Here is a 27,488-nt window from a genome sequence, read left to right as displayed (position 1 = left end):
ATAAAGACCTACCTCCAAATGCAGTGATATTCTGAAACACTAGGGAGTTAGGACTTCATCATATGCATTTGGGAGCAACACAATTTAACCCATAGCACTGTTGTTCTAAGGGTTTTGTTGTTGCTGTTTCCAGTTTAAACATCGGCTTGCTTTCTTATTTGCTTGTTATTTGGGTTGAAGTTTTCACTTTGATCAAAAACAACTGCCAGGCCACTGGTTTGCAGCTTCAGGTCTTACCTAAAGACAATATTTAAACTATCTTTTCAAACACGGAAAGGTTCAGTGGCTTTGCTGCTAACTCCCAATTAAAGTAATAAATCAGATATTGAGCGGTCCAAGGGGCTGGGGTATGCACACCTTTGAAAATGATTGGCCATGTCTCTGCTGTGCTTCTCTGGGGAAATAACAGCCTGAAGTGACTGGTCGCAGGAGTGCCCCTTGAAGGCCAGCTTGAGCGCAGTTGACTGTAAGAGCTGACTGTTTCAGCCATTGCTGGAATCATTTATCTTTTGGTTTTCTTTTTTTCCTTCCCCTCTCTCTTCATTTATAGGAAAGCCCGGTCCTGATGGTGATTTGGGGTCTAAAGGAATCAAAGGTTTCCCTGGCTCTCCAGGAATAAAAGGCCCTCCAGGTTCCATTTTTGTACTTTGTCTAGTTCCCTTTTGTGAGGGAAGCATATTTTCTTCTGAGGCTGGAATCTCTGTCTACCGGTACCTCTGACCCATTACTGCTCCTTAGAAGGTAGCTCCCAGTTACCCAGTCTTCAGACGACAATGCAGAAAAGTGAGGTTAGGTATTATACGGATCTAATTCAAAGATCAGCTGATCTACATGTTCCAAAGTGAAAAATCCTCATGGTAGCACTAACCTGTCCATGGTTTTCACTGTGAATTTAGCTTCATATAGCTTCAGTTCTGAAAAATGAACACATTTCGCAGAATTCCACACATCTGGGGTTCACATTAGGCCACTGATAGGAAGTAAGTCCTCTCTTTGAATGGCTTTTTTTTTCCAGGCCCTCCAGGATTCCCAGGAAATCCTGGACCAGCGGGTGAGAGAGGTAATCAAGGACGTGATGGAATTCCTGGTCCAGCTGGAGAAAAAGGAGAAACAGGTACCGCTTGCTCATCATTTTGGATACACTAGTTTTCTTTTGCGTAGAATAATTAGTGTCACTGTAATCCTTCATGGCTCTAGAAATTCTTCCCTGACGGAACTGATGATATTTAATGTGTTCTGGGTATGTGATAATTCTTTCTGTAACCAAAGTGAAATTGACCAAGTGGAATAAATTTTATATACATTGGTCAGTTTCACAATTTATATATATAAATACATATACATTTTTATATGTATATATAAATTAACTGTATGTATAGAATATTAAAATGCCAAAATTTTCTCTTTCAGGTTTGCTGGGAGCACTTCCAGGCCCAAGAGGGAAACCTGGTCCTCAAGGTGAGCAGTTCTTCCTTCCTGAACCTGGTGATATACATTTTCAAGGATAGAATCTAATTTAATATGCCTGATAGATAAAATAAACTTAGCATACTGAATTAAAGAAGTCCCAGTGGTAATATAGCATATGTATATTCTTAGTGTTCAAGTAAAAATGCTTCATTATTACCATCACCACGAAATGAACAAACTAAACACTGTGATCCAATTTTGGAATTTCCTTCCATGAAGGTCTTTAAACATGAAAAAGACTTCTGTATTTGCTTCGATGTTGTTAGCATGGTTTAAATGTATCACCTCCTAAAAAGTTGGAGGTGGAATTGATAGCTTCTCAAGGAGTTTCCTCTCCCTGCTGTTCTGAGATGCAGTAATAACACTAATCCTTTCCCACCTTGTTATCTTCATAGGTCTGATTCCAACCTCCCAGAGCCAGCTTGTGGCTCGGGTTACTGTTTATTCAGGGATTCCCGGTAACTCTCTCAGCATCTCAGACACGGCAACTTACTGAATATGTCATTCAAAGAATATACAAGTTTTTGTTTGACAGACTGCCAGTCTGGATTTCTCATGCCAGTGTTTCATAAGATAAGCAGCTTCTTTTAACTTTTTCCATTTTGTATAGAAACCTGCCAGAAGAAATACTAGATTGTTTGTACCTTTTATTGACCCTTCTCAGCCGTAGGTCCTGTAGGTAGGAGTATTTTATTAGCAAAGATTCCTAAGCCCAGTGACGGCCTCTGGTTATTGATGCTCAAAAGAACCAGCAAGAGTAGCCTGATGCTACAGAGAAACCCCACGGGGCAGGAACTGCTCTGACCTCCCAGCTCAACGTGAAAGTAGACAAGAGCCGTTCTTTCCTGTTTCTGGATGATGCGATAGTCGTTTTGGTTGAGCTCAATGTCTGCACGTCTCTCAGACCCTTCCCTCCCTCGTGAACATAAAGGCTTTTCATAACCTAGTTTTAGAATTATGGTCAAAAGGGGAGTTTCCGTTCATTTTCCTAGGCTAAGCTCACAGTTTAACCATGTGTAATGAGGACACTTTAGCATTTAATTGGAAATAAAATTTGATACCAAACGATCAAATCTTAAATTAAAAAACCTTTAAAAACAGCAAATAGCCTAACTATGAAAGCAAATGATTATGCACCTCAGTCCCTCTAGGATAAATAAATATGGAGACGAGGTCATTGATACTTGGAAGGTATGAATCCTTTTAATTAGTTTTAATTCTCCCAAATCCCAAAAAGAAATCATATTGTAAAACAAGGAAGCATCTTCATGGACATGGAATATACAACTCAAGACAGCATCCTGGTGCCTCAGACCATTGCCAGACCCTGTCGTACAATTACAGGATTTCAGAGCTTGAAGAGAACTGAAATCATCTAAATACTTTCTTTTAAAAGTATAAATTGCAGGCATAAAAAAAACTAAAGAACATGATAGACAAAGGGCTAGATATTCAATAGTCATCAATTTTATTTTCATCATCCCCCAAGCCTTCCCTGCATAAAGCCCTTTCCTGTGCCACCAGCCCCCTCCTCACTTGTCCTTCTTCCTTTCTTCTGTCTCCCATTTTCATGCCATTTACCACTTCTAGAATAACACAAAGATGGGAGAGAAGAGGGAGAGATTATTTTCAATTCAAGCAACATCTTCCATTTATGAATGTCAAAGCACAATTTCTTGAAAGTTCTCTGAGATGAAAAATATTAGTATTAAGTTGTGACCTTTTGCAGGGTCTTCTCTGGTAAATCCAAACCTCTCGCCACATTTGTCCCTTCCGGACTAGTGTTTGTGTTATGGGGGAGAATCAGAGGACAGAATGGGGATGGCAACTTTGTCGTTCCTTTTTCTGGGTTTGTCTGGGCAACACTTTAAATGCACAAACCAGCCATGAAGTTTAGCTTTTTTTTTTTTAATGTATGTATGTATTTATTTATTTACTTTTGGCTGCTTGGGTCTTTGTTGCTGCGGGCGGGCTTTCTCTAGTTGCAGCGAGCGGGGACTACTCTTCGTTGTGGTGCGTGGGCTTCTCATGCGGTGGCTTCTCTTGTTGCAGAGCTCTAGGCGCGCGAGCTTCAGTAGTTGTGGCTTGCAGGCTTGGGATTAGTTGCTCCGCAGCATGTGGGATCTCCCCGGACCAGGGCTCGAACCCTTGTCCCCTGCATCAGCAGGTGGATTCTTAACCACTGTGACACCAGGGAAGTCCCGAAGTTTAGCTTTTTAGTGCTCTATTGAATTATCAGTGATTGAATAATATCATTGTAATTAAATATCACCAGATAATAATGATTATGGCTTACATGGACAGAGTACTTTAAAGGTTACACCATGCTTTTCCATCTGTATATTCTCTCACTTGATATTTAAAAAACTGAGTTAAGTCAGATATCACCTTCATTTTTTATTTTTTTTAATTTTTATTATTATTTTTTTTTTGGCTGTCCTGGGTCTTCGTTTCTCTGCGAGGGCTTTCTCTAGTTGTGGCAAGCGGGGACCACTCTTCATCGCGGTGCGCGGGCCTCTCACTATCGCAGCCTCTCCTGTTGCAGAGCACAGGCTCCAAACGCACAGGCTCAGTAGTTGTGGCTCACGGGCCTAGTTGCTCCGCGGCATGTGGGATCCTCCCGGACCAGGGATCAAACCCGTGTCCCCTGCATTGGCAGGCGGATTCTCAACCACTGCGCCACCAGATAAGCCCCCTGGCAGGAGTTCTTTAGACCCAGCCAAGTTGTCAATTACTTGCCGCGCAGTCTTAATTTGGATGTTTGGTGGTCATCTGGGTGGATCTTTTCACGTCCAAAGAGATAGAGCAATAGGAGAATGAGAAAGACTGAGGGGGAAAAGCCTTGGCCTCAGTGCGCTTCTTCACAGCCAGAGAACTGGTCTCTGGCAGATCCTGCAGGTGACGTCAGCTGCCCCTTAACGGGCTACTCGAATCTACGTGGCTCAAGATAAGGCCCAGCCACCCTTCAGAGGGGAGCCATAGCCCAACAGGCGGATCGAGATTATGGCCTTGGAGGCCCCGCACTGGGTGCCAGAAAAGATGCTACAGGAAAGAGAGTGGGGTGCGAGAGGATGGTCACATCCCAAGTCATGTCCGAGTCCCTGGGATGGCCGCCCAGTGTGGGTTCTTGGCTTTGTGCAGGCAAGAATTCAAGAGCAAGACACAGTAAAGTGAAGGAAGGTTTATTCAGGGAGATACACACTCCATAGACAGAGTGTGGGCCATCTTGGAAGGCCAGAGGCCTCACCTTCATTTTTTAAATAAGAAAACGGAGACTTGTAACAGTGAAGAGACTTTATCAGGATCAAACAGCTAAGTGGAGTCAGAATTGAGTCTAGTCTAGACCCAGTCCTTGTAGACCTGTATCTCTTTTGTCAGCCTCTTAAAAAAAATTATCTTGTGAAGCTTAACACCTTTAATCAAAGTGCCTACATTATTAGGGATAATCACAAACTATAACACCACATATAGGGGCATTACAGGAACTTACCAGGCGTTTTTCTTTGCAGGAGCCAAAGGAGACAGGGGAGCCCCAGGCTTGCCGGGCCTCCCTGGCAGGAAAGGGCCAGTGGGAGATGCTGGGCCTCGAGGGCCCATTGGCATGACAGGACCTCAAGGGCCACCAGGCTTTCCTGGTTCAATCATCCCTGGCCAAAAAGGAGATCGAGGTCCACCTGGCAGAAGAGGAAACCCAGGTAGAGGATCTACTTCTAAATACGATGAAAGAGTGAAAGTAACATTTGATGTCTTTCAATCTTCTCGTGACCATCTTGCTTCTTTTCCCCTCTGGTCTCCTCTGGCTTCCCATGCCCACCTGTCCTCACATGGGGTGCAGTAAGGCTGTTGGTGTTGAGGCAGAGGGACCTGTTTGAAAAATTAGTACATACCAAATTAATGAGCCTGGAAGAGAGAGATGCATCCATTCATCAATATTTATTGAGTTCCTACTCTGTATAAGGTACTGGGTTAGACACAGACCCTGCTCTAACAGCCCGTCATCAGGGAGAAGCAGTTCCTGCCTTGTGCCAGGCGCTTGGCTGGCATTATCTCATTCACAATCCTGTCATACCCCACGAGGCAAAGTATGTTCGCTGTAACGATAAAGTACAGAGTTTGCTCTTCATTCAAAAGGGTAACTGACAGGAGCTGCAAAGCCCCCTGAGTGGCAATACTGACAGGCTTTTTGTAAATTCAGGTGAGCCTGGTCCCCCTGGACCTAAAGGGGGTCCCGTAGAAGGCATAAAAGGAGACAAGGGATTTATGGGCCAACCTGGCCCAAGAGGTCCGCCTGGAACTGTAGGAGACATGGGGCCACCAGGTCATCCGGTAAGTGTGGAAAATTATTTTGACGTCTTAGATTCTTCTAAATCGATTGCCAGGATCAGATGTAACTGGAGGCAACAAAAATTTCCCACTTGTGATGCTTCTGTGTAGTACACCCCAAAAAAGATGGAGTCCAGAAGGTTCAAAGAATCTTAAGAGTTGGACAGATTTGGTCTCCAAGAGGCCTCTGAAAGTTTGGTCCATATGGGACCCTTCTCTATGTCATTCCCGACCTTTTCTTGTTTAGACTCTGAACAGTTCCATTCTAGATGACAACATAATTTTTCTCTATTAATATGCTTTCAAAATGATCTTTGCCGGGCTTCCCTGGTGGCGCAGTGGTTGAGAGTCCGTCTGCCGATGCAAGGGACACGGGTTCGTGCCCCGGTCCGGGAAGATCCCACATGCCGCGGAGCGGCTGGGCCCGTGAGCCATGGCCGCTGAGCCTGCGCATCCGGAGCCTGTGCTCCGCAACGGGAGAGGCCACTACAGTGAGAGGCCCGCGTATCGCCAAAAAAAAAAAAAAATTATCTTTGCCATCCCCTAAATGTCTATTTATTTTCTCCCCATGACATACCTTCCAGTATTTGTAAATAACTGCCATTTCCTTCTATTTTCTTTCTCAATAAATACATGGTTTTTTTTTCTCTCAAATTCAGTTTAAGATGTCATCAGCTCTGCCTCTATTCTGAATATATCTTAGTTTGTCAATACCTTAGAAATGCAGCCCCTGGGACAAACACCTTACAGGAGTAAGAACTCAGTACCCCACGGAGTGGCTAGAGGATGGAAGAGTCTCACTATCCTGAACATTCTGTTTTATAATCCAACCTAAAATTCCACATGAGCTGTTTGGCAGCCTCATTACCACACAGTCATCACACATTGAGCTTATAGTCAACGAAAGACCTTGTGCCTTTTCCTCATGAACTGCTACTAAGTTCTCTCCATTACTTTTTTTTTATTTTTATTTTTGGCTGCGTTGGGTCTTCGTGCTGCATGTGGGCTTTCTCTAGTTGCAGCGAGTGGGGCTACTCTACGCTGTGGTGCATGGGCTTCTCACGGCAGTGGCTTCTCTTGCTGTGGAGCACGGGCCCTAGGCACGCTGGGTTCAGTAGTTGTGGCACGTGGGCTCAGTAGTTGTGGCTCGCGTGCTCTAGAGCACAGGCTCACTTGCTGTGGCTCACGGGCTTAGTTGCTCCACGGCATGTGGGATCTTCCTGGACCAGGGCTGGAACCCGCATCCCCTGCATTGGCAGGTGGATTCTTAACTACTGCGCCACCAGGAAAGCCCTCTCCGTTACTTTTTGTCTTGTCTATTTGTATACTTGCGACGTAAGGGCAGAACTTACACATTTACCTTCCTTAGTTATCATCTTGTTCCTTCAGGCTCATGTTTCCAGCCTATTAAAATCTCTCAATTCACAGCATCTCACTCAACACTATGGCTTCCCTAGCTTTCTCTTAACAGCATATTTGAAAAACCTGATCCCTCTGTTTACATCAAATTCTTGGAAACTAATGAGGAAATCGGTTATGTCAGAGATGTTCTGTGTTTCCTTGTGATGGGTAATGAGGTTCTTCAGCATGGCTTCTTGTCAGGAAACATGTTACACTCTCTTAAGCTCTCTTGGTATTTGGTTTCCAGAATCTACCTTTTTAAAACTTTTTTTTTAAGTGAGATATTTGCCCAACTCCAGTCTTAGGTATTTCTCATGTTCTCCGTGATTCTTTGAAAGTGGCAAACACTAATCCTATGATCACACTGAAAGTCCTTCCAAGGACACTGGGATGTGGAAAGTCTGGTTTGGAAATGCGATCTCTCTTAAATCCCCTGTGCCTCCAAGGTTAGTCTAGGCTTCTACATTTGCGCTTGAAAGAAAATTCTTCTTGATGGATATCTAAACTGACTCCTTGCCCTTAACCGCTCTCTCCTTGCAGGAAGCAGCTTCTTCTCCACCCTAGGGCAGGGCCTGGCACCAGAGCTTCCTCCCTGGTTATCTTTACCTCTGGAGAACAGGCCAGACTTCAGAAGCCTGAAACTCCTTGATCACATGGTTGTTTTCTCTCTCTCCTTTTTTTTTTTTTTTTTTTGTGGTACGTGGGCCTCTCACTGCTGTGGCGTCTCCCGTTGCGGAGCACAGGCTCCGGACGCGCAGGCTCAGCGGCCATGGCTCACGGGCCCAGCCGCTCCGTGGCATGTGGGATCCTCCCGGACCTGGGCACGAACCCGCGTCCCCTGCATCGGCAGGCGAACTCTCAACCACTGTGCCACCAGGGAAGCCCTCTCTCTCCTTTTTTAACCTCACACCACCTTATCTAAGAAATAGGACTGTTCTTTCTTTCATCTTCTAGCTCCAAAGACAGCAGGCTGAAAGACCAGTTTTGTTATTGTCGGCATTTTCCATGACCTTCAATTCATTGTTTTCAAGTAATAGCATTCTGTCTCATTCATATGGACAGTATAAGAGTAGATGCAATATACATTCTGACATAGAACTCTTTTCGGAAGCCCTGTTTCCTCCCCGCTCCTCCGATGGCCTTGCTTGAGCATCTTGCTTGAGGTTCAGCAATTAGTCTGAACCTCATAAGGAGGGAGCATCTCTGCCCAGTCAGACCACTGCATCTTTGCCAAACATGCATGTCAAAACTCCCCTGTCAACCCCTTCATGCTCCCATCCCTGGAAGCTTTACTTCTATCACTCTGACCAGAGTAAGTTATAACCCTGATGGCTTAGTTAGAATGATGGTGGGTGCTACAATTCAACAGCAACTCTGTTGCCTTTGCAAGAATTACAAATACAAATTATAATTTCCATCCTGGCAATCTGGTACCTATTCTTCCTGAAAGATCTTCAAATACTGGGCAGTTCACTTTAGAATACAGAATATCCAATTGTATCCAATACTCACACCGACACACATTAACATGAGAAGTTATGTTGGCTCTTGGGCTTAAGGGTAGTTTTTACTTCTTTCTTATTGAAAATGACAGTCATAAGGTGAGGTAGGTGGCACAGGAGTTACAGGAGGTGAAATACCGGATTGGAATGTAAAAATGATGTCTGACAACTTTAACTCATTCTGACCCAACATATATCCTATATGCTTTTAAAAAAAACAAACTGTAGTGAGTATTGTGATTTTAAAAATATGTCTGTTGTTCTGCTCTTTCTTATTTAAAATATAGGGAGTACCAGGTGCCCCAGGTCTGCCAGGGGTCAGAGGTGATCCTGGATTCTATGGATTTCCGGGCATGAAAGGTACTGTTTTTGTGCACTACTCTTTGGATGCAAAGACAATGACCATGATTCATATTTTAGGGTACACAAATGTTTACTGAACCCCTACGGTCACCACAGACAGTTGGGATACAAATAGGACCTCAGTATGAACGAAGAAGGAAGACTTCACCAGCACACAACCCCAGGGGCCTTAAAAATTAAACCATAGCTTAAGGATGGAAACTGTAGAAAAACTCAAAACAGGAACAGTTTAAAGTGGTTACCTTTGAGAGTACTGATGTGTGTCGGGCTGGGGGATAAGGAACTACATCAGCGGCAACAGTATTGCTTTGAATGGTTTATTTTACTTTGTGCATGTGTGATAATTTTAAGAAGCTGAAAATCTAAAAGAATATTCACCAAGCTGATAATGGGGGAGAGTAAGTAAATTTTTATATGCAGATTCAAGCACTTGTTTTTTTATGGGGCACATGTATTATGTTTTTAATCAGAGAAGACATGTAATTTGGAGACTTTAAGTTTAAAATGTTCATACACATAAATTTAAACTTCAGGTTTCAGAAAATAATTCTCAAATCTTCCATAAGGGTGCTATGACCTCAAATGACATTTTGAATATTGGATTTGTTGTCTTAGCTGGTTAAATCCACTGGTATTGTTTTGTGTGTGCAGGGAATCTATTATCGTAGACTAAATAGATGCTACACAAGAATTTCAACCAAAGTGAACAAAACCATGTTTCTGTGAAAGACAAACTTTTTCAGGTCTGAGGGAGGACAAGCTGGAGTTTAAAGAGAGCCTTTTCAATGCTTTCAACCACTGGCTCTTCAAGGAGCAAAATAGCAAAGAAGAAATCAAAGCAAGTGATTTTGAGGAGTCTCCCTAGACACTGGGTTGGTGAACACTGTCAGACAGCCTGGGGAAAAGGTGTGCACCTGCCACTGCCCCGAGTCTCAGAACAGGAGCAGCTAAGACTTGAAAACTTATAGAAAGGCCCTACTAAAGAAAGAAATATTCTGGTGAAATATTTACAGGTATATAGAGGGAAGATTCGTAAAATCAGTTCTTTGGAATATGTTCCATGAAACACATTCAATTAGTCTCTTAGATTCCAGAATAAGACTGTCTGTCATCTGGCGCTACCTATGAGTTTGCAGTTCTTTATGTGGAAACTTTTAATCCTCAAAGGGAAAAATACTTAGGCCTCTTCTGGTAGATGTAAGCAAATGTTAACACTATCCTCAAGTTCTGATATCCAGTGGATAACTTATAGTGTAGTTGCCAGTTACCTTTGGGTAATACAATTGTTTTATTATATTTCTGCTATGAATATCATGTTTAGTATTAAGTTCTTTCTAAGTAATCAGATGTAATGTCTACATTTTGTCAAGATTTTTTAAAAGAGAATATTTCTCCAAATCGATGGTTCTTGGTAACATTTCATTCATGTCAAAGACTGTTTGGGAGAGAAATCTTACCGCTTTCATAGTTTACGTCAAAGTAGATATTCCATATGAGCTCATGAGAGTTTCTGACATAACTCACTTTGGGCTACTAGTAAAGCTAGAGTAATAAGCTGATAGAGTAGATAACTATTGATAACGAATATAATTCACCAGGAAGTGCTAAAATAGGTTTTAATGCCACTTCATATTTTACCTTAAATATTAAATTGAATGGGTTTCTGAACTTAAAAAGTGAACTCTTAGGAATCCTTCCCCTTCAATGCTAAAATACTAGTTCTTAATGCCTACTTCTAGAATATATTTTTAATAGACATTAAACATGGCTACATGGCTAATTGGGTCCAAGTGAAATTCCACAACCCACACAAATATAACTAAGTTGCAGCCATTGTCACAGAACTCATAACCTCCGGTCATAACTGCCATTATCTAGAGTCGACCATCAACCTAAAGAGCTGGGAAACCCATTGTTCTATGTGGAATCACATTGCCTTTTTATTTTTTTTAAGGGGAGAAGGGTAATTCAGGATTTCTGGGACCAAGTGGACCTCCAGGGCGAATTGGGCCAAAAGGACCACCTGGTAAATATTATTTCTTTAGTATTGCTGTCCATGAAGAAACAGTAACTCATCAGGAAAGCCATCATCTTCTTATATGTTCATGTCAATAGGTGTACGTGGAGACCCTGGCACAGTGAAGATCATCTCCCTTCCAGGAAGCCCAGGCCCACCTGGCCCACCTGGAGAACCAGGGATGCAAGGAGAACCTGGGCCCCCGGGGCTACCGGGAAACCCAGGTGTGGAACTGGCAGCATTGACTGGGACCACTAGGAAGCAGTTGAACCAAAATACCTGTAAAGAGCTTTGGAAACAAATGATACAACTTCACAGAAAATGTTACACGTTACAGTGTTTTTAATAATCAGCTTTAGCATTGAGCTCATTTTACTCTTGACCAGCAAATAAAACTCCTTTTGAGTCTATTGAAAACTGTTGTGTGTAGTATAAACTTGAACAAATACACTTTAGGAAACTCAGGATTTTTTTGGTTAAGGTAAAAGTATGAAGTCTATCTTCTCTGACAACTGTCATTCTTAGAGTTCTGACTATTTATAAATGATTGCCCAAATAAACTTGAGTTTCAGGTATTTATACTTTTCTAACAGTTTGTACAGTACTTGGAAGAGTAGTAGATGCAAATGTATGCTTAATATTATGAAATCTTTTCAAAATATTGGTTCATGGAAATTGACTAACCCTTTTTTATAGTCTTAGCATATTGTAATAGACTTCTGAACGGAATTGTTGTGTTCTACGTTTGCCTGAATCACCTGGGAGATAAGAGAGAGACGATTTATTACTTTGATCAATACAAGGGCATAGTGAATTCTGGAGCGACATAAATCAAAATGGTAGCACAATTTTAAACTGCTGTATTTCATATACTCCTAGTTCACTTTTCAGCGTTTTTTTTTCCCCCTGGGAAGTAGAGTGTAACATGTTGGATGACCAGCTGTCCCAGTTTGCCCAGTCTGTTCTCTTTGCAGGACTTTTATTGCTGAAACTGTAGAAGTCTTGGGTAAACTGGGATGGTCGGCCACCCTGCATTTTTTTCTATATGATCCATTCAATACAATGTTGGTTTTTTTTGCCTAGGACCCTGTGGGCCAAGAGGTAAACCAGGCAAGGATGGACTACCAGGAACCCCTGGACCAATTGGAGAAAAAGGCAACAAAGGTTGTAAAGGAGAGCAAGGTAAACAAACAGCTGGCTGTTCTCCTTCACTGAAGGAGAGCTATTACCCATATATATACAGAGAAAGGAGCCTTGTTCAAATTTGTGACTGTAAGATCTAGATCAAGATCTAGATCTAGATCTTTCAATTTGTGTTGTGCAGATTAGACTAAAAGCGGGGGCAAAATGTTCTTTCGGAAGAAGACAGAAAATCAAGAGTTACTGGAATAAACCATTCTTCCTATCTGTTAACTGGACAAATGTACTTCAGATTTTTAACCTGAGGACACACAGGCCTAATGAAACACCAGTTCTATTTTCAGAAAAGCAGATACTGTGTACTTAGTTGATAATATCTACTTGTAAGAGTAGCACCTAAGTACATAGTTGGAAAAACATTACCTTGATATGAACAGAAGAGCAACTTAGTATCCCTATTTAGGAAAGCTGTCTTTTAACTTTGCCATTCTTGAATACTAACTCAACAACTCATGTACGTGTCCCAAAAGGGGGCCTCTTTAAGTACTTTAGTCTGAACATAAACTTATATGTGTCAATTTGATATGCCCAGATCAAAACCTACCTTCTGCAAAAGTTTCAAAAGCACCTTTCTAGAAAATACCCAGCTCTCCAAATCTTATTTTTTAGGATTGCTGACTTTGTTAAAGTAAGAGAAAACTCTAAATGTGATTTCGAATTCATTGACATATGCCCAGATCTACTATAATACAACTGTAAAGACTAGAGATTTGTCTTTAAATATGCTAACTAATAATATTAATTGTAATATTAACTGCATAATCACTCATGACTTAGAATTGTCCTGAGTGCTTTAAAACATTATTAATCATTCGACTTTCCTTAAAAATGTGTTTTTCAAAATGGTAAAAAATAAAACTCTTATTAATAATCCCATAAATTTAAAAACTTTACTGACCAAGTCTGGGTTACAGAATGGGGCCAAAGCAAGAGCAAGGCTACTACAACACAAACTGTGCTGAGAATTATTCACAAGTAGACAGAGTTTGTCTTGAGGTCAGGCACCACAGGGCAATACGAAGATGAAAACGTGATCTCAAAAGACTCATCATCAGATATACACAAATATCTATCGTAAGAGGCATTTGTAATAAAATAGTCAACATTTAAGAATATTCTTTGGCCATTTTATAAACCATTACTCTTTAGGACTCCTTTCTGTATTTGAGGCTTAATCAATATATATAAACATTTAAATTCTTATTTTGGAAAGACAAGTTTGAGGTTTCATTTGTGTTGCAACGTGTTTAATGTGTTTTTTAAAGGACCGCCTGGATCCGATGGCCTGCCGGGCTTGAAGGGGAAACCTGGAGACACTGGACCACCTGCAAGGGGGACAACGATGAGGGGCTTTGTCTTCACCCGGCACAGCCAGACCACGGCGATTCCCTCCTGTCCAGAAGGGACAGAACCACTCTATAGTGGGTTTTCTCTTCTCTTTGTACAAGGAAACGAACAAGCCCATGGACAGGACCTGGGTAATGCCCTCATTCTCATTTCTAGCTACTTTGTTCCACATGCAGACTCTACATTTTTATGGCATGGGGTACTTCCCTCTGAAGTTAAGTATAAACAACCTGAGTATCTCACAGCACTTTTTAAAGAGAGTAAATAAGATGTTGGCCTGTCTAATATTCATTCCGGAATGTTAGCTCTAGAAGGAGCCTGGCTCATGAATGTCAATCTAGCTCATCCTGTGCAACGCAAAGACTTTTCACTAAAATACCTGTCTGCTTTTTAATCTTCAAAGTAACATCTTTTCTAAAGATTTGTCTGGTTATTGGCTAGCATATACATATGAAGAACTGGGAATACTTCGAAGCAGACATTTTTCCAAGCAACCTCTGCTAGTCCTTAAATTCTAGACTGATTAGAAACGGCCACAGGAAGTGTTAAAGGTGGAAGAACGAAGGAGGATTTCTTTCCCTATTGGATCTTTAATTTCTACCAGTATTAAAACTTTTCAATCACACATTTTGTAAATAGCTCTTTTGTGTTGTCCTCCAGTTTTTGCCATAGGTTGTGTTTTAATTAGCCTCTGTCTAGTAATGATAATCAAAATAATTTGAATTTACTGAAGGTGACACCCAGTCTGATGTTTTATTAGGAACTCTTGGGAGCTGCCTGCAGAGATTTACTACGATGCCATTCTTATTCTGCAATATCAATGACGTATGTAATTTCGCATCTCGAAACGATTATTCATACTGGCTGTCAACACCCGCTCTGATGCCAGTGGACATGGCTCCAATTACTGGCCGGGCCCTGGAGCCTTATATTAGCAGGTAAAATCCCAATCCCTTAGTTTCGTGATGGGAGCAGTTGAATCACTTCGTTTGTAATGGAATGTAAGGCAGCACGTCATGGTGCAGAAAGTGGCGATGCTGCCATCTTCTTTGTTTCGTGTTACAGATGCACTGTCTGTGAAGGTCCTGCGATTGCCATAGCTGTTCACAGCCAAACTACTGATATCCCCTCATGTCCTCCTGGCTGGATTTCTCTCTGGAAAGGATTTTCTTTCATCATGGTAAGGAGAAAAGGAACAGTAAATTCATAGTAAAGATAATCTGTGGAATCTTACATTGGGCTGGATGAGACGTGGCCCCAGGAATATTGCTTGACATCAATATGCACAATGTGCTGTGGATATTTGCTTGAAAATCTGCAAATATACTTTTTTTTACTTCAAGTAAGTTGTTCTTTGGTAAATAATGGAGCATTTTAAAAAATAGACTTCTCAGAAAGAGACTACCCACAAATTCTAAGTAAGACATTTAAGTGAAGAGTAGCTACCATATTGGTAATAGAATGCCTTTTTAAAAAAATGTGGCAGCTGTTTTATATATCCTCCAAAAGCCTTCTGAAAACCCTGCAAGGTAGTTTCTATCATCTACAGTTTTACAAGTAAGAATGAAGTAAAGAAATTTCCTCAGGGCCTCACAACTAGTAAGTGGTAAGACTGGGATTTGAATCTGAGCCTGTCTGCTCCAAAATCTTTGTGCCTTATACTGTGACCCTTTGAACTTCCTATGAAGATGGGAACTAAAAGAAACAGCCTTTTAAAGAAAAATTCCCGAGATGTAAGTACTAAGTGAAGAAATCTAGGGATTAACATTTGTGATTCTGATACCTGCACAAACGTGGCTAGTGGTCATTCATATTCTGTGTAGCATCATTTATGATATACTCTTCCCCCTTCTTTACTCACAGACGTCCATTCATTCAATCATTAATTCAACAAATATTTATTCAACACCTACTATATGCCTTGACCATTCTAGGTACTAAGGATACTGGCAGCGAACCAAAGTTCCTGCTCTCATGGAGCTTATATCCTAGTGATAGACATATAAACAAGAAGACAAAATAACAATAATAGTAATGAGTTCAGGCGGTGAACAGTCCTAGGAAGGAAATAAGGCAAGATAAGGGGAGAGACTGATAGGGATGAAGTCGAGGAAATCTTTTTGGAGATTATATTTAAGCGGACTCCTGAATGACGAGGAAGAACCAGTCAGACCTGGGGAAAAGAGCATTCCAGGCAAAATAAATAGCTTTTATTTTATTTTTGATGACTATCCTTCAAGTTGGAAGGTAGCTGGAGTGTTAGTAAATATGGGTAAAGAAGCACAAGAGGTTTAATTCATCCTTCTGGGTTTTTTTTCTTACTGTCTTCTATTACAACAAAGAACATTTTCGAGCATTGAAAATGTGAGCAGTATGCAAAGAATTCTTATTTGGATACTTTTATTATGATAGTTCACAAGTGCAGGTTCAGAGGGCGCTGGGCAGGCACTGGCATCCCCTGGCTCCTGCTTAGAAGAATTCCGAGCCAGTCCATTTATAGAATGTCATGGAAGAGGAACATGCAACTACTATTCAAATTCCTACAGTTTCTGGTTGGCTTCATTAGACCCCAGAAGAATGTTCAGGTAACTATTCACAGTCACGTTTAATGTGATGACTCAATTGCATAACGATTCAAAGCTTGCCTATGTTAGATTTTCATGCCCTGTGTGTTGACGTACTCACATCTAAAACATCTCCCCATGCCAATAAAATCCTGTTTAGCCTGTTGAGCCAATAAAATCCAGTTTACAAGTGGTCTAGAGTCAACAGGTAGCCCTGGTTTGTGCTACTGTACCAATAAAGACCAAAAAAATGTGATTTTTGTCATCACTAAATGTATTTAATATTTATATATGAATTTATAGACTACTGAATGAAACTGTCAATACTAAATGATCTGCTAATCTTAATTTACTGTATTGGAAGACTTGTGAGTAATACAGAGTATTGAAAGGATAGGAGTAGTTTTTATTTCAGAAAAAATGATCCATAAGTTTGCACCTGCAAGTTGCTACTAAATACAACTAAAATACTGACATAGATACCTTTTCAGAAATATACCTCCCTATAATAAAGTTTAGATGAGCTACAATATTCATTAATAAAACTTGAACCCAGGAAGTATTTCCCTTTTATCTATAAATTGATGAAACTTTTTGTGGGTTTTTTTTTTTAGTTTTGTTTTGTTTTTTATTTCAGAAAACCTATTCCGTCAACTGTGAAAGCTGGGGAGTTAGAAAAGATAATAAGTCGCTGTCAGGTGTGCATGAAGAGGAGACATTGAAGAAATAAAGAAAAAATAGAACTGTGACTTTTCATCCTAAATAACCAAGTAATGATAAAGAACATGCAGTTATTTAAGTATTTTTCTCTAAGCAAACAGTATCGCCCTATGATGGCTTAGTACAAAGTTGCTATTTGTTTCCCCACACAACAAAGCATTCTTTTAAGTTAGTTCTGTGATACTGCTCTCTAAATCTGTACTGTGTCAAAGTTCCCTAACTCAAGGCAGTAGACTTTTCACAAAATATCACTGAAATTGTATTCCATTTGTATCCAATGCACTAAGTAAATGGTGACTGTATAAAGTTTGATGCTACAAGTTAAGAGCTATTTGGTCTACTGGATTCCCAGGATTTGCCCCCCTTCTATTCCAGTCTTTGAGACTCAGGGAGGCTAAATCTGTTTTAGATTGCCCAACCACCCGCTTCCTAAAGCTTTAGACCCAGGGTAGGGAAGGGGATGGAGACAAGTGGAATACTAGAGCATCATGAATAAACTGGACTTTCAAACCTGGTGAGTAACCTAAGGCCTAAGGGAACCAGAATTGAACTGAGGTTTATGGATTTTTCTAGTGCTTTTTCAAACATACCCAAGACTATGGCCAAAAGGGGGTTGCTCTGAGTGGAATCATAATAGCCTGGGAAATACTGTCTGGTTTTGGTTTACATTTTTTAAAAGATATTTTTGTTTGTCCATTGAATTCATTTCACTGCAGCAATATAGCTTGCTTATATTCAAATAGATACAATTTTTACCCTAGTGAATTAATTACATCCACACAAATAACAAGGACACTACTTCCTAAATGTGCACTTTATCCCCATCCCTATAAATCTTGGTGCATACCTTATAAAATAGTAGTTCAGCAATCCATGGAAGAAAAGTCATTTGTTAGCTGATCAGGCTCAGAATATTTTTCCTTTGCTCTAAATATTCCATTTAAACTGGGTGTTCAGAGATTTATTCCCTTGTTAACTGTCTAATTCTTCCTTTGTAAAAACATGTTTTTGATATTCTTACAAACCATTGAAAGAGTCCATTGTGTAAAAATCTTGATGTACGAATTGTATAGTTTGGCAGTTGTATGTCAACTATGCTTCCTGATCCACCTAGGTGGAGTTGGTGGTGCTGATATTTAAATTCAGGTTATCGCTTCAGCCTCAGTTGCTCTGTAAGTGAAGATGTGACCCCAGAGGACAGCACAGACTGTGACCTTGGTTGGCATCCTTCACTGCTCATGTGACTACTGTCAAGCCATTTTTACATTTAAACTGAGAAGTGCATTTTACTTATTTACTTAGACTCATTTTTTTTTCAGACTCATCTGATACTAAGACTTCTTTTGCTCTAAAAATATCCTACTCTCTTAATTGTACTATCACGGCATAGGGCTAGCTGATCTCCACAAACCCTGTGTAGGTCAGCAATTCTCAAAATGTCGTCTCTAGACCAGCAGCATCAGCAGTATCTGGGTACTGGCCGTAAGTGCAAATTCGAGGGCTCATCCTAGACCTTTAGAATCAGAAACGCTGGGGGTAAGGCCCAGAAATCTGTGTTTTAACAAACCCTCCAGGTGATTTCTGATTGGGAAGAACTGCTCTAGGCAAACACTCAAGAAACAATTCTACAGACAGTTACCAGGTACAGCTGGCTTTGGTTCACTGCCAGTATCATTGCTCCATCCATGCCTCTCTTTAAAGTCCAAAATCACAAATGACCTTAAGGTCATCTAATTTTACTAATAAGTAAATGCTCTATACTGGTGCTAATGCCAAATGACTGGCCTCTGCTTGTCCCCAAGCCTCCATCTTTTCTTGCCCTCTTATCAGTGTTTAACTTCTGAGGAAGACAAGTGATGCTAAAACCTTAAATTCCAATGAAGCCATATTAACAGTTGCTCAGTCCCACTTCTAAGACTGAGCATTAAAAGATAGTTCATGTGCATTCCTTTCCAGATACCTATCAGTAGTTTATAAGGTTAGGAAGATTTAACTTTGTAGATAAATGTAAATAACTTGTTTCTTTTAAATTTCGGGCTTCAACTTTGGAATTTCACAGTGTGCTGAAATAGTGGATTTCTCAAAGGTCTTTTTACAAGATAAACATTATTAAGTAACTTATTTATAAAAGTATTACAATAATTCTAAATTTGAATTTTATTGCTAATTTAACTTACAAAGATTTTTCTATGCATCCAATGTAACTTACTGCTACTAAATTTAATATTTACTCTATAACCAAATGAAATATATTTAAAATATATTGAATATTTTATATTATATCTTGACAAAATTACAATGTTGTAATGTACTAATATTTCTGTAATTACAGCTTAAGTATTATTTTATTGTATTGTCTAAGAATAAAATGGAAAAAATTATATCTGGTCTTATTTTTTTCAAAATGTAAACAAATTTTTTTGGACTGTAAAAGCAGTATATGTTCACTGTAAAAACAACAGCAATTATGAAGAAGAATATAAAAATTGCCATGATCTAACCCTCTCCCTCACCCAACTTTTTTCTTGTAAATATATTTTTAAACAAAAATGGAATAAAAAGCATGCTGTCTTGAAACTAAAATTTTTAATCAAACTTAATACACTGTGGACATATTTTCACATCAATAGATAAGAACTAATCATTATTTACATGGATTTCCTATATAAATCAATGAATTGATGGACATTTATTTTAGTTTTATTATGGACATATTATACACATTTTATCTTACATTTGTCCAATTATTTACTCAGGATAAATCTCTAGGAGGAAAACTGAAGAATCAAAGGACTTGCAATCTTAGGCCTTTGAGAGAGAGAGAGAGAGAGAGAGAGATACATACATATATATATATATATGTACATATATATATAAATGTTCTCCAGGAACATTGCTAGAATTTCCAGTTGCATCAACACAATGTAATGAAAACACCCATCTCCTTATGATTTTATCAATACTGGATATTCTTTTGTAATTTTGCCTGTCTCATTTTAATTTACATTTTGCTCATTACCAGTGAGGCTGAATATTTATCACTTTAAATTAGTATCTGGGTTTTTTAATTTAGTATATTTAATTAGTGCGTGGTTTTTGTTTTTTTTTTTTTTTACTGTGAAAGGCCTAATAATATCTTTATCATTTCCTATTGAGATATTTAAGGAGATTTTACAAGTCAATAAGAAAACATACAAATTACAGAAGTTATGGGTCATTTATTTTGATAAATGTTCCCCATTTATAATGCAAATACTCCTTATTCAAGGAAAAATAGTCATAAAATTTCAAAGGTAGAGAATTGGTAAAGATGAATGCCTTTAATACACAAAATCTTAACTCTCATAGGTAAGAAATTTTGGGGCCGTGTTAAATGACAATAAAGATATAATCAAAGGAAAAAACAGAATGAATGAATAGTGATGCTGGGTAATAATTCTAAGAAAACCAAGAAAATTGTTGCTCAAATAAATATTTAGAAACACTCTCATAATTGGGACAAAAAAATCTAATTTGAAAACATTTTGAGTCAAAAAGTATCTATTTTAATGAACTTATTTTTACTGCTGACAAGTAGAACAACGAGTGCTGTATTTGAGTTCATTCTCTCTACTTATAAGCCTGTTTAAAAAGAAAAATCTTGATCAGTCTCTAAGGGATTCTTTGCAACTTACTGACAGGGCACTTGCAGAACACTAAGAGTGCCTAATTCACCTCGCCCTAATCCCTGCTCTGCTTACTGGAAACTAAGAGACAACCAAACACAGGAGGAAACGTAACTGATTTTGAATAACCGGGCTCAACTTAAACATTCGGATAAATATGACCCTCTCTAGGTTTTTGGAGGCCCCATGGTGTTTCTAAAAATGCTAACACTGCTCAAAACCTGGTTAGAACTATTGCTTTGGAATTATCTTTAATTCCAATTTATCAGTCAAACAGGGAAATAGATCTCATTACTTTAAACCCAAGACCTACAACATGCTCAATATGGCTGCTCCATAAAGATAGAGAGATGAGTGAGATAAAGACCTTGGTCTCAAACATGGAACTTACCATCTGGTAAGGGAAAATAAGGCAAATACATAGATAATTATAATACTGAACAGAATATGATAAGTACTGTAAGAGTCAACAAACAGTGGTTCAAAAGTTGGAGCCCTCAGGAAATCATAAGAGAGAGGACATTTTAGGTGGTCCTTTAAGGGCAGTTAGGATTTCAAGAAACAGAAGGTGATCAGAGGCAGGATGGCATTCTAGGTGGCAGAAATAGCATAGATAAAAGTAAGTACTTAGGAAAGCATGAACCAATCTCACAGAACAATTAATGGTCAAGAATACATGGAATATATACATATATATCATATATATATACACACACACACAAGGAGTGGTAAATAAAGTGGCATAGCAGAAGGTGAGGGCCATATTAGGGTTTAGAACACCAAAGTGAACTTGCACATCATTGGTTGGCATTAGAGACCCACTGAAGATTTTGAGCCAAAGAGTAGAATGATCATACAAATGGTAACATGGAAGATCCAATATTTCATATACTACCCTTCCAGTTTCAAGTGTTTTTAAAAATTACTATACTGCTGTAAGGACATTTGAATTTGTGGAGAACTATAAGTCATCAATTTATTTTTGTATTTGGGGCTTCAAATTTGGGATGTCTTTGTCACAAATTGTAAAAATAGGTTCTTTGTGGATCCAATATCCAGGAATAATTAGAGAAAGAAAAATATTGGAAATGGGGAGGCCAGTTAAAAGGGTAACAGTCCAGATGATTGGTCATGGTCTCATAGCGGGAAGAGAAATGACAGAGAAAGTGGACAGTTAGCCCCGAGGTGGGAGAATATAAAGGATGGGAGACAGTGAAAGGTGATTTCAGAATCTTGAATCTTGGTAACTGTAAAAAATATCTTGCCATCAGCTGAACAAGGAAATTCAGAAGTTATCTGGATTAGGAAGAGGGAGAAAATTTGAGTTGGAAACCCTGTTGGGATCAAAGCTCCAATGGGACACTTACGAAGAAATGGCTAGAACTACTGTAACAGGATGAGACAAAATGGTCTGTTAATTTTATTTAGATTTAAATACCACCTTTTCCCACAAAAGATTTGAGGCAACTGTGGGTGAAAAGACAGTCAATGATGGATTGAATCATAAACAGGAATGCCCACATTAATGACAGAAGAGACAGAAGACCCAGCATGAAGCTTTATTACAAAAAACAAGGGAGCAGGGCTTCCCTGGTGGCACAGTGCTTAAGAATCTGCCTGCCAATGCAGGGGATATGGGTTCCAGCCCTGGTCCGGGAAGATCCCACATACCGTGGAGCATCTAAGCCTGTGTGCCACAACTACTGAGCCTGCGCTCTAGAGCCCGCGAGCCACAACTACTGAAGTCCGAGCACCACAGCTACTGAAGCCCACACGCTACAACTACTGAAGCCCATGCACCTAGAGCCCGTGATCCACAACAAGAGAAGCCACTGCAATGAGAAGCCCGAGCACCGCAACGAAGAGTAGCCCCTGCTCGCCAAAACTAGAGAAAGCCCGCGCACAGCAATGAAGACCCAACGCAGCCAAAAATAATACGTAAATTAAATAACTAAATTTACTTTAAAAAAAAAAGGGAGCAGAGTTTCCAGGTAAGGGAGAGAAAGAGCCTTTTTTTTTTCTTTTAGAATTTACTACCAGTTAGGTGTAACTGGTAGGTGCTTTCATGGATTGATACTACAATCTTGTCTAATTTAATTTAACAGAATCAACTGATGCAGGAAGATTATGGATTATCAAGATTAAGGGAGAAGACTTTGGATTTGGTAATTGGATCACAATCCTCATTTGAAAGTGAATTCGATTTTCCTGGAGGGTAAGGGACAGGAGTAAAAACCAAACTGCAAGTAATTAAGATATAGAAAGATATTAATACTAGTGGAGCAGGAAGACCCTCACTTCTAAAGATTTTGGTCATAGTGGGCTTATTCAGCTTGGTCTCTAAATTCCCCCCGAAAGTTTGGCTTGTAATGTCTGATCACTCCTAAAATCAATCTATTCTTTTTTTTTTTTTTTTTTTTTTTTTTTTGCGATACGCAGGCCTCTCACCGTTGTGGCCTCTCCCGTTGCGGAGCACAGGCTCTGGACGCGCAGGCTCAGCGGCCATGGCTCACGGGCCCAGCCGCTCCGCGGCATGTGGGATCCTCCCGGACAGGGGCACGAGCCCGTGTCCCCTGCATTGGCAGGATGACTCTCAACCACTGCGCCACCAGGGAAGCCCATCAATCTATTCTTAAAGGATGATTTGTCACTATTAAGAAGGGGCCCCAAAACGAAATTCTCAGAGGACTTTCTAAAGGTTTTAAAGAATGGTAACATCTCTGGAGTATCTTTAGACTCTAGCGAAGTACCTACTCATGTGTATGTCTTTGGCTGTTTGTTAACGTCGAGGCACACAAAGTATTCTGTGAATTGGCTTCAGTCCCTCCCAACGTTGATGAGCATGGCACTGACTTTCCCCCGGAAAGTTAGTGGTTAAGTGGTTAGATGCAGACAATTCTTGGAAGCTAAACAAGGCTGCTAACTACTGTGAACCCTAACTTCTCCTTTTCGGTGATTCTCATCTTTAAGGATCAGTGGAGCCAGTCAGGGCAGGGGTCACTGTTTAAGGAAGACATAGAGGGCTTGAAAAGTCGTCAAAATTGTACTATAGTGTTTAAGAATCACTTGCAGAACTGGCGAAATATGCAGATTCTTAGGCCTCACACCAGTCCTGATTTTGATGCAGACAGTCCTGAAAACTAGTTATTTAACTAGCTATTTAAGGTTTACCTTGTAAACAGGAGAAGCGGTTGGCACACCTTGCCCATAACAAAGATGTCGCCTCATCGGCGTCGTACTGCCCCCGCTCCTATGCGTGGGCCGTACGTCCGCCCTTCCCTGAGTCACATGACCACAAACCTGCCTCAACTACGGCTCCTGGGAGGGGCCAGTCCCGGAAGTTCTCGCGTCTTTTCCCGCCCGCTGCGGGTCTCTCTGGCCGGTGATTTGCCCGGGCGCCTCCGTGCGCTCGGCCAACGGTCTCTGACAGCGCCCACCCGAGCGCCCCGGGAGCCGGCGGGCGGCGGTCCTCGCCAGGGACCTTCAGCGGGCCCAGGGGTGAGTACTGACGTCTTCCCGACCCGGGAGCCGCGGCCCGAGCCGGCTGCCGGGCCTAGCGCCGCGGCTCTGACCCTCCGTTGATGGAGGGACCCGCTGCGGCCCCGGCCCGTTAGTAGCGTAGTCTTGGCCGGAGGCCCGACCCCAGAGCCTCTTGTCCTCAACCCTGGGCTTTCCTCCTCCTTAGGGCGTCCTGAGAGCTTCAAGCGCGGTTTGGCTGGTAGTATTCTCTCATCCTTCTCAGCCAAGGTCCTGGTACCTTTTAGTATGACCTTGAACCCGATGCCTGCCGTCTTTAAAAGTAGTTTTTGGTTTGTTTTGTCTTTACTTTGTGGAAAAGAACGTGTTCGAAAAGAAAGGCCTTGTTGGAAGCCCAGGTACCTCGGGGAGGTCCCTGGTCGGGCCGCTGTGTAAGCATCCTTGCTCGCAGGTGTGGATGCCCGGAGATGCTCCTAGATTTCATTCCAGGAGCTGGGAAATGGGGAAAGCTCGGATTCCCGTTCCGACAAGCCTCTGACCTTCGTCTGCAGGTGCAGTTCCGCTTATATGGTATTTAGAAGAAAACCCTCGGGTGCAGCCTACAACTTTAGAGCAGGGGGCATTCTCGAGGGAGGAGAATGCTTTCAAAAGTGGTGGCGTCTTTTAGTTGCAAAAGATAAAAGCTTTAGGGCCCTTGTTCCCAAATATAGAACCAGTTGTTTACAGGCCTCTCACCCCACTGAGAGACTTTAACTGAAGGATTTTAAATGTTTTCTCACCCTAAATGAAAAACATTTGTTTCCGTGTCTGATATCCCAAAGGAAAAACCCTGAGGAGGATAGATTCAGAAACAATTAGAGCGATTTAGTTGTACCTAGTAGTCTCTTCCCCTGTAATTAAATTGTGGGTGGGACCTGCTATCTATTTGGTTTCAAGCACTCGTGAGTTGGTTTTGCTGGATTTTTCCAAAAGGAAATTGTGTTTTCTATCCCTTCCTGTCTGATAGGGCTGCCTTATTTTATGATTACAAAGTTTAGCTGTTACTGTCCTCCCTTCTTGTGTTGAAACTTGTTTTCTGTGGATTGATAACCTTATTTTAAAATTCGTTAATTTGTATTTTTCCAAGTTTTCAGTGATTTTTCTTTAAAAATTAAAATTAATCCTGGGTTACTACACTGTGATTTTCTCATACACCCATTCTTTAAGTATAGTTGCTTGAAAAGAGAACTGAAACAGGGTGACTGTATAAAAGCCTTGAACTAGGTCCACATAATAAGCGACAAACAACCCAACATTTTTTTTGGTAATTGGAGAATTATATAAATCTTTGCAACCACAGTCAATTTGACCCAGGTTGTTTCTGTGACTTCCTGGGCTACTTTGCATCCCAGTGTTCTGATATAGAAAATAAGAAAGTCAGGCTTGAATCATTGTGTCCCCAAATTGGGACACTTTCCACAAGTGGGATGTGACTTGACTTTAGGTGGTTTGCAGATGAGGGTTTTTTGTAAGAGTTATGTTTTTGTTACCTGTCTTTATATATGTACATTAAGTCCATGGTTTAAAAAAGTAATGTAAGGGTATTCCCTAGTGGTCCAGTGGTTAGGACTCAGCACTTCCAAAGCCAGGGTCCCAGGTTCAATCCCTGGTTGGGGAATTAAGATCCCTCAAGCTGCATGGCCAAAAAATAAATAAATAAAATAAAATAGTAATGTAAAATTTCCTTTTAAAATACACTTAAGGTTTTTAAAAATTGAGTTAAAGAAAAGATTAAGTATACGTACTGTGTGAGTATGGAAAAAAAAGCATGAAGTTGGTAAGTTACTGATGGTTGGAAACCACCGGGCTTAGAAAGTAGAGATATAAGATCATCTATGATTCTGAGACAGATTTTTGTCTCCTTAGTTATATCACAGAGACTCATGTACTTGTTGCCTAGTAGATTGTAAGTGACAAAATTGGAGTTAGTATCTTAACTCCAAATGAGAAATTTATTTTCTTTATTGCCAAAAGATATTAACAAAAATGTCACAGTCTAATGAGGGAGAAAAAAATTAGATTTTGATCTATTTTACTTAAGCAGAAAAGCCAGTAATTGGAACAGTACAATGTTAAATCTTAGTAGAAAAGTTCCATCTATTTTGTCAGTAGCTCAGATTGGCTACAGGAGAATTTGACTTTTTCCAGAAGTTGTCTTTTCATTGTCCACCTTTATGATCCAAGTCTGGGATACTTTGCAAACTCAGAGAGTCTTGTAAGAGAAGATGTTGCTGTAAAATGAAATGTTGAGACCCGTGGGATGTACTAGTGGAAAGTTAATAAGAAGGCTGAAATGTAGTAAATGGAATGTGGAGAATAGCACATTTCAGGGAGATAATGTTTTTCTAGCAATTGCGTCCCTTGTTTATTATTATAAAGTTTCAGTTTATAATGTCCCAAGGCTATACTTCTTTTGAGGTATCTCTTTTCAGTGTTAGTTTTAACTATAAGCTTTTACTGTGCTTCAGATATATACGCACAATTATAAGAAGAGTATCTCATTTAGAATGAGGCACAGAAATTGATGAGAGATTGCCTATGGGGACCTAGGTGGTTATAGGATAGGATCTGGTGGGACACTTTATTTTCTTTGTGCATTCTTTTTTTTTTCTTTTCTTTCTTTCTTTTTTTTTTAATATCTTTATTGGAGTATAATTGCTTTACAATGTTGTGTTAGTTTCTGCTGTATAAGAAAGTGAATCAGCTATACATATACATATATCCCCATGTCCCCTCCCTCTTGTATCCCCCTGCCACCCTCCCTATCCCACCCCTCTAGGTGGTCACAAAGCACGGAGCTGATCTCCCTGTGCTATGTGGCTGCTTCCCACTAGGTATCTATTTTACATTTGGTACTGTATATATATGTCAGTGCTACTCTCTCACTTCGTCCCAGCTTACCCTTCCCCCTCCCCGTGCCCTCAAGTCCATTCTCTACGTCTGCATCTTTATTCCTGTCCTGGCCCTAGATTCTTTAGAACCATTTTTTTTTTAGATTCCATATACGTGTGTTAGCATATGGTATTTGTTTTTCTCTTTCTGACTTACTTCACTCTGTATGACAGACTCTAGGTCCATCCACCTCACTATGAATAACTCAACTTCATTTCTTTTTATGGCTGAGTTATATTCCATTGTATATATGTGCCACATCTTCTTTATCCATTCATCTGTCGATGGACACTTAGGTTGCTTCCATGTCCTGGCTATTGTAAATAGTGCTGCAATGAACATTGTGGTACATGACTCTTTTTGAATTATGGTTTTCTCAGGGTATATGCCCAGTAGTGGGATTGCTGGGTCGTATGGTAGTTCTATTTGTAGTTCTTTAAGGAACCTCCATACTGTTCTCCATAGTGGCTGTATCAGTTTACATTCCCACCAACAGTGCAAGAGGGTT

At 40.3% G+C, this 27,488-nt stretch overlaps 2 protein-coding genes across 10 annotated transcripts in view; both read left to right on the top strand.

The window, feature by feature from the left end:
* The window catches only part of COL4A3 (collagen type IV alpha 3 chain), a gene marked incomplete at its 3' end in the record, with an annotated part of 130,582 nt that extends 113,673 nt beyond the window's left edge, over positions 1-16,909 (top strand). The window contains exons 39-52 of the mRNA XM_082657679.1: positions 551-631; positions 1,016-1,114; positions 1,411-1,458; positions 4,980-5,165; positions 5,666-5,796; positions 8,984-9,056; positions 11,014-11,085; positions 11,175-11,300; positions 12,160-12,258; positions 13,542-13,754; positions 14,384-14,561; positions 14,689-14,803; positions 16,036-16,208; positions 16,825-16,909. Of these exons, the coding sequence (XP_082513805.1) occupies positions 551-631; positions 1,016-1,114; positions 1,411-1,458; positions 4,980-5,165; positions 5,666-5,796; positions 8,984-9,056; positions 11,014-11,085; positions 11,175-11,300; positions 12,160-12,258; positions 13,542-13,754; positions 14,384-14,561; positions 14,689-14,803; positions 16,036-16,208; positions 16,825-16,909 (1,679 nt within the window). The remainder of the gene's footprint in view (positions 1-550; positions 632-1,015; positions 1,115-1,410; positions 1,459-4,979; positions 5,166-5,665; positions 5,797-8,983; positions 9,057-11,013; positions 11,086-11,174; positions 11,301-12,159; positions 12,259-13,541; positions 13,755-14,383; positions 14,562-14,688; positions 14,804-16,035; positions 16,209-16,824) is intronic.
* A 7,005-nt stretch (positions 16,910-23,914) lies between these two features.
* MFF (mitochondrial fission factor) overlaps positions 23,915-27,488 on the top strand; it is a 44,120-nt gene continuing 40,546 nt past the window's right edge. For all 9 annotated transcript variants that reach the window (XM_082658796.1, XM_082658799.1, XM_082658803.1 and 6 more), the window contains exon 1: positions 23,915-24,070. The gene's annotated coding sequence lies outside the window, so the exon portion shown is untranslated. The remainder of the gene's footprint in view (positions 24,071-27,488) is intronic.

Source organism: Grampus griseus (assembly GCF_964374135.1).
Source record: "Grampus griseus genome assembly, chromosome: 7".
Lineage (NCBI taxonomy): Eukaryota > Metazoa > Chordata > Mammalia > Artiodactyla > Delphinidae > Grampus > Grampus griseus.
The sequence above is the reverse complement of the archived record's forward strand: the minus strand, read 5'-3'. Positions and strand labels throughout refer to the sequence as shown.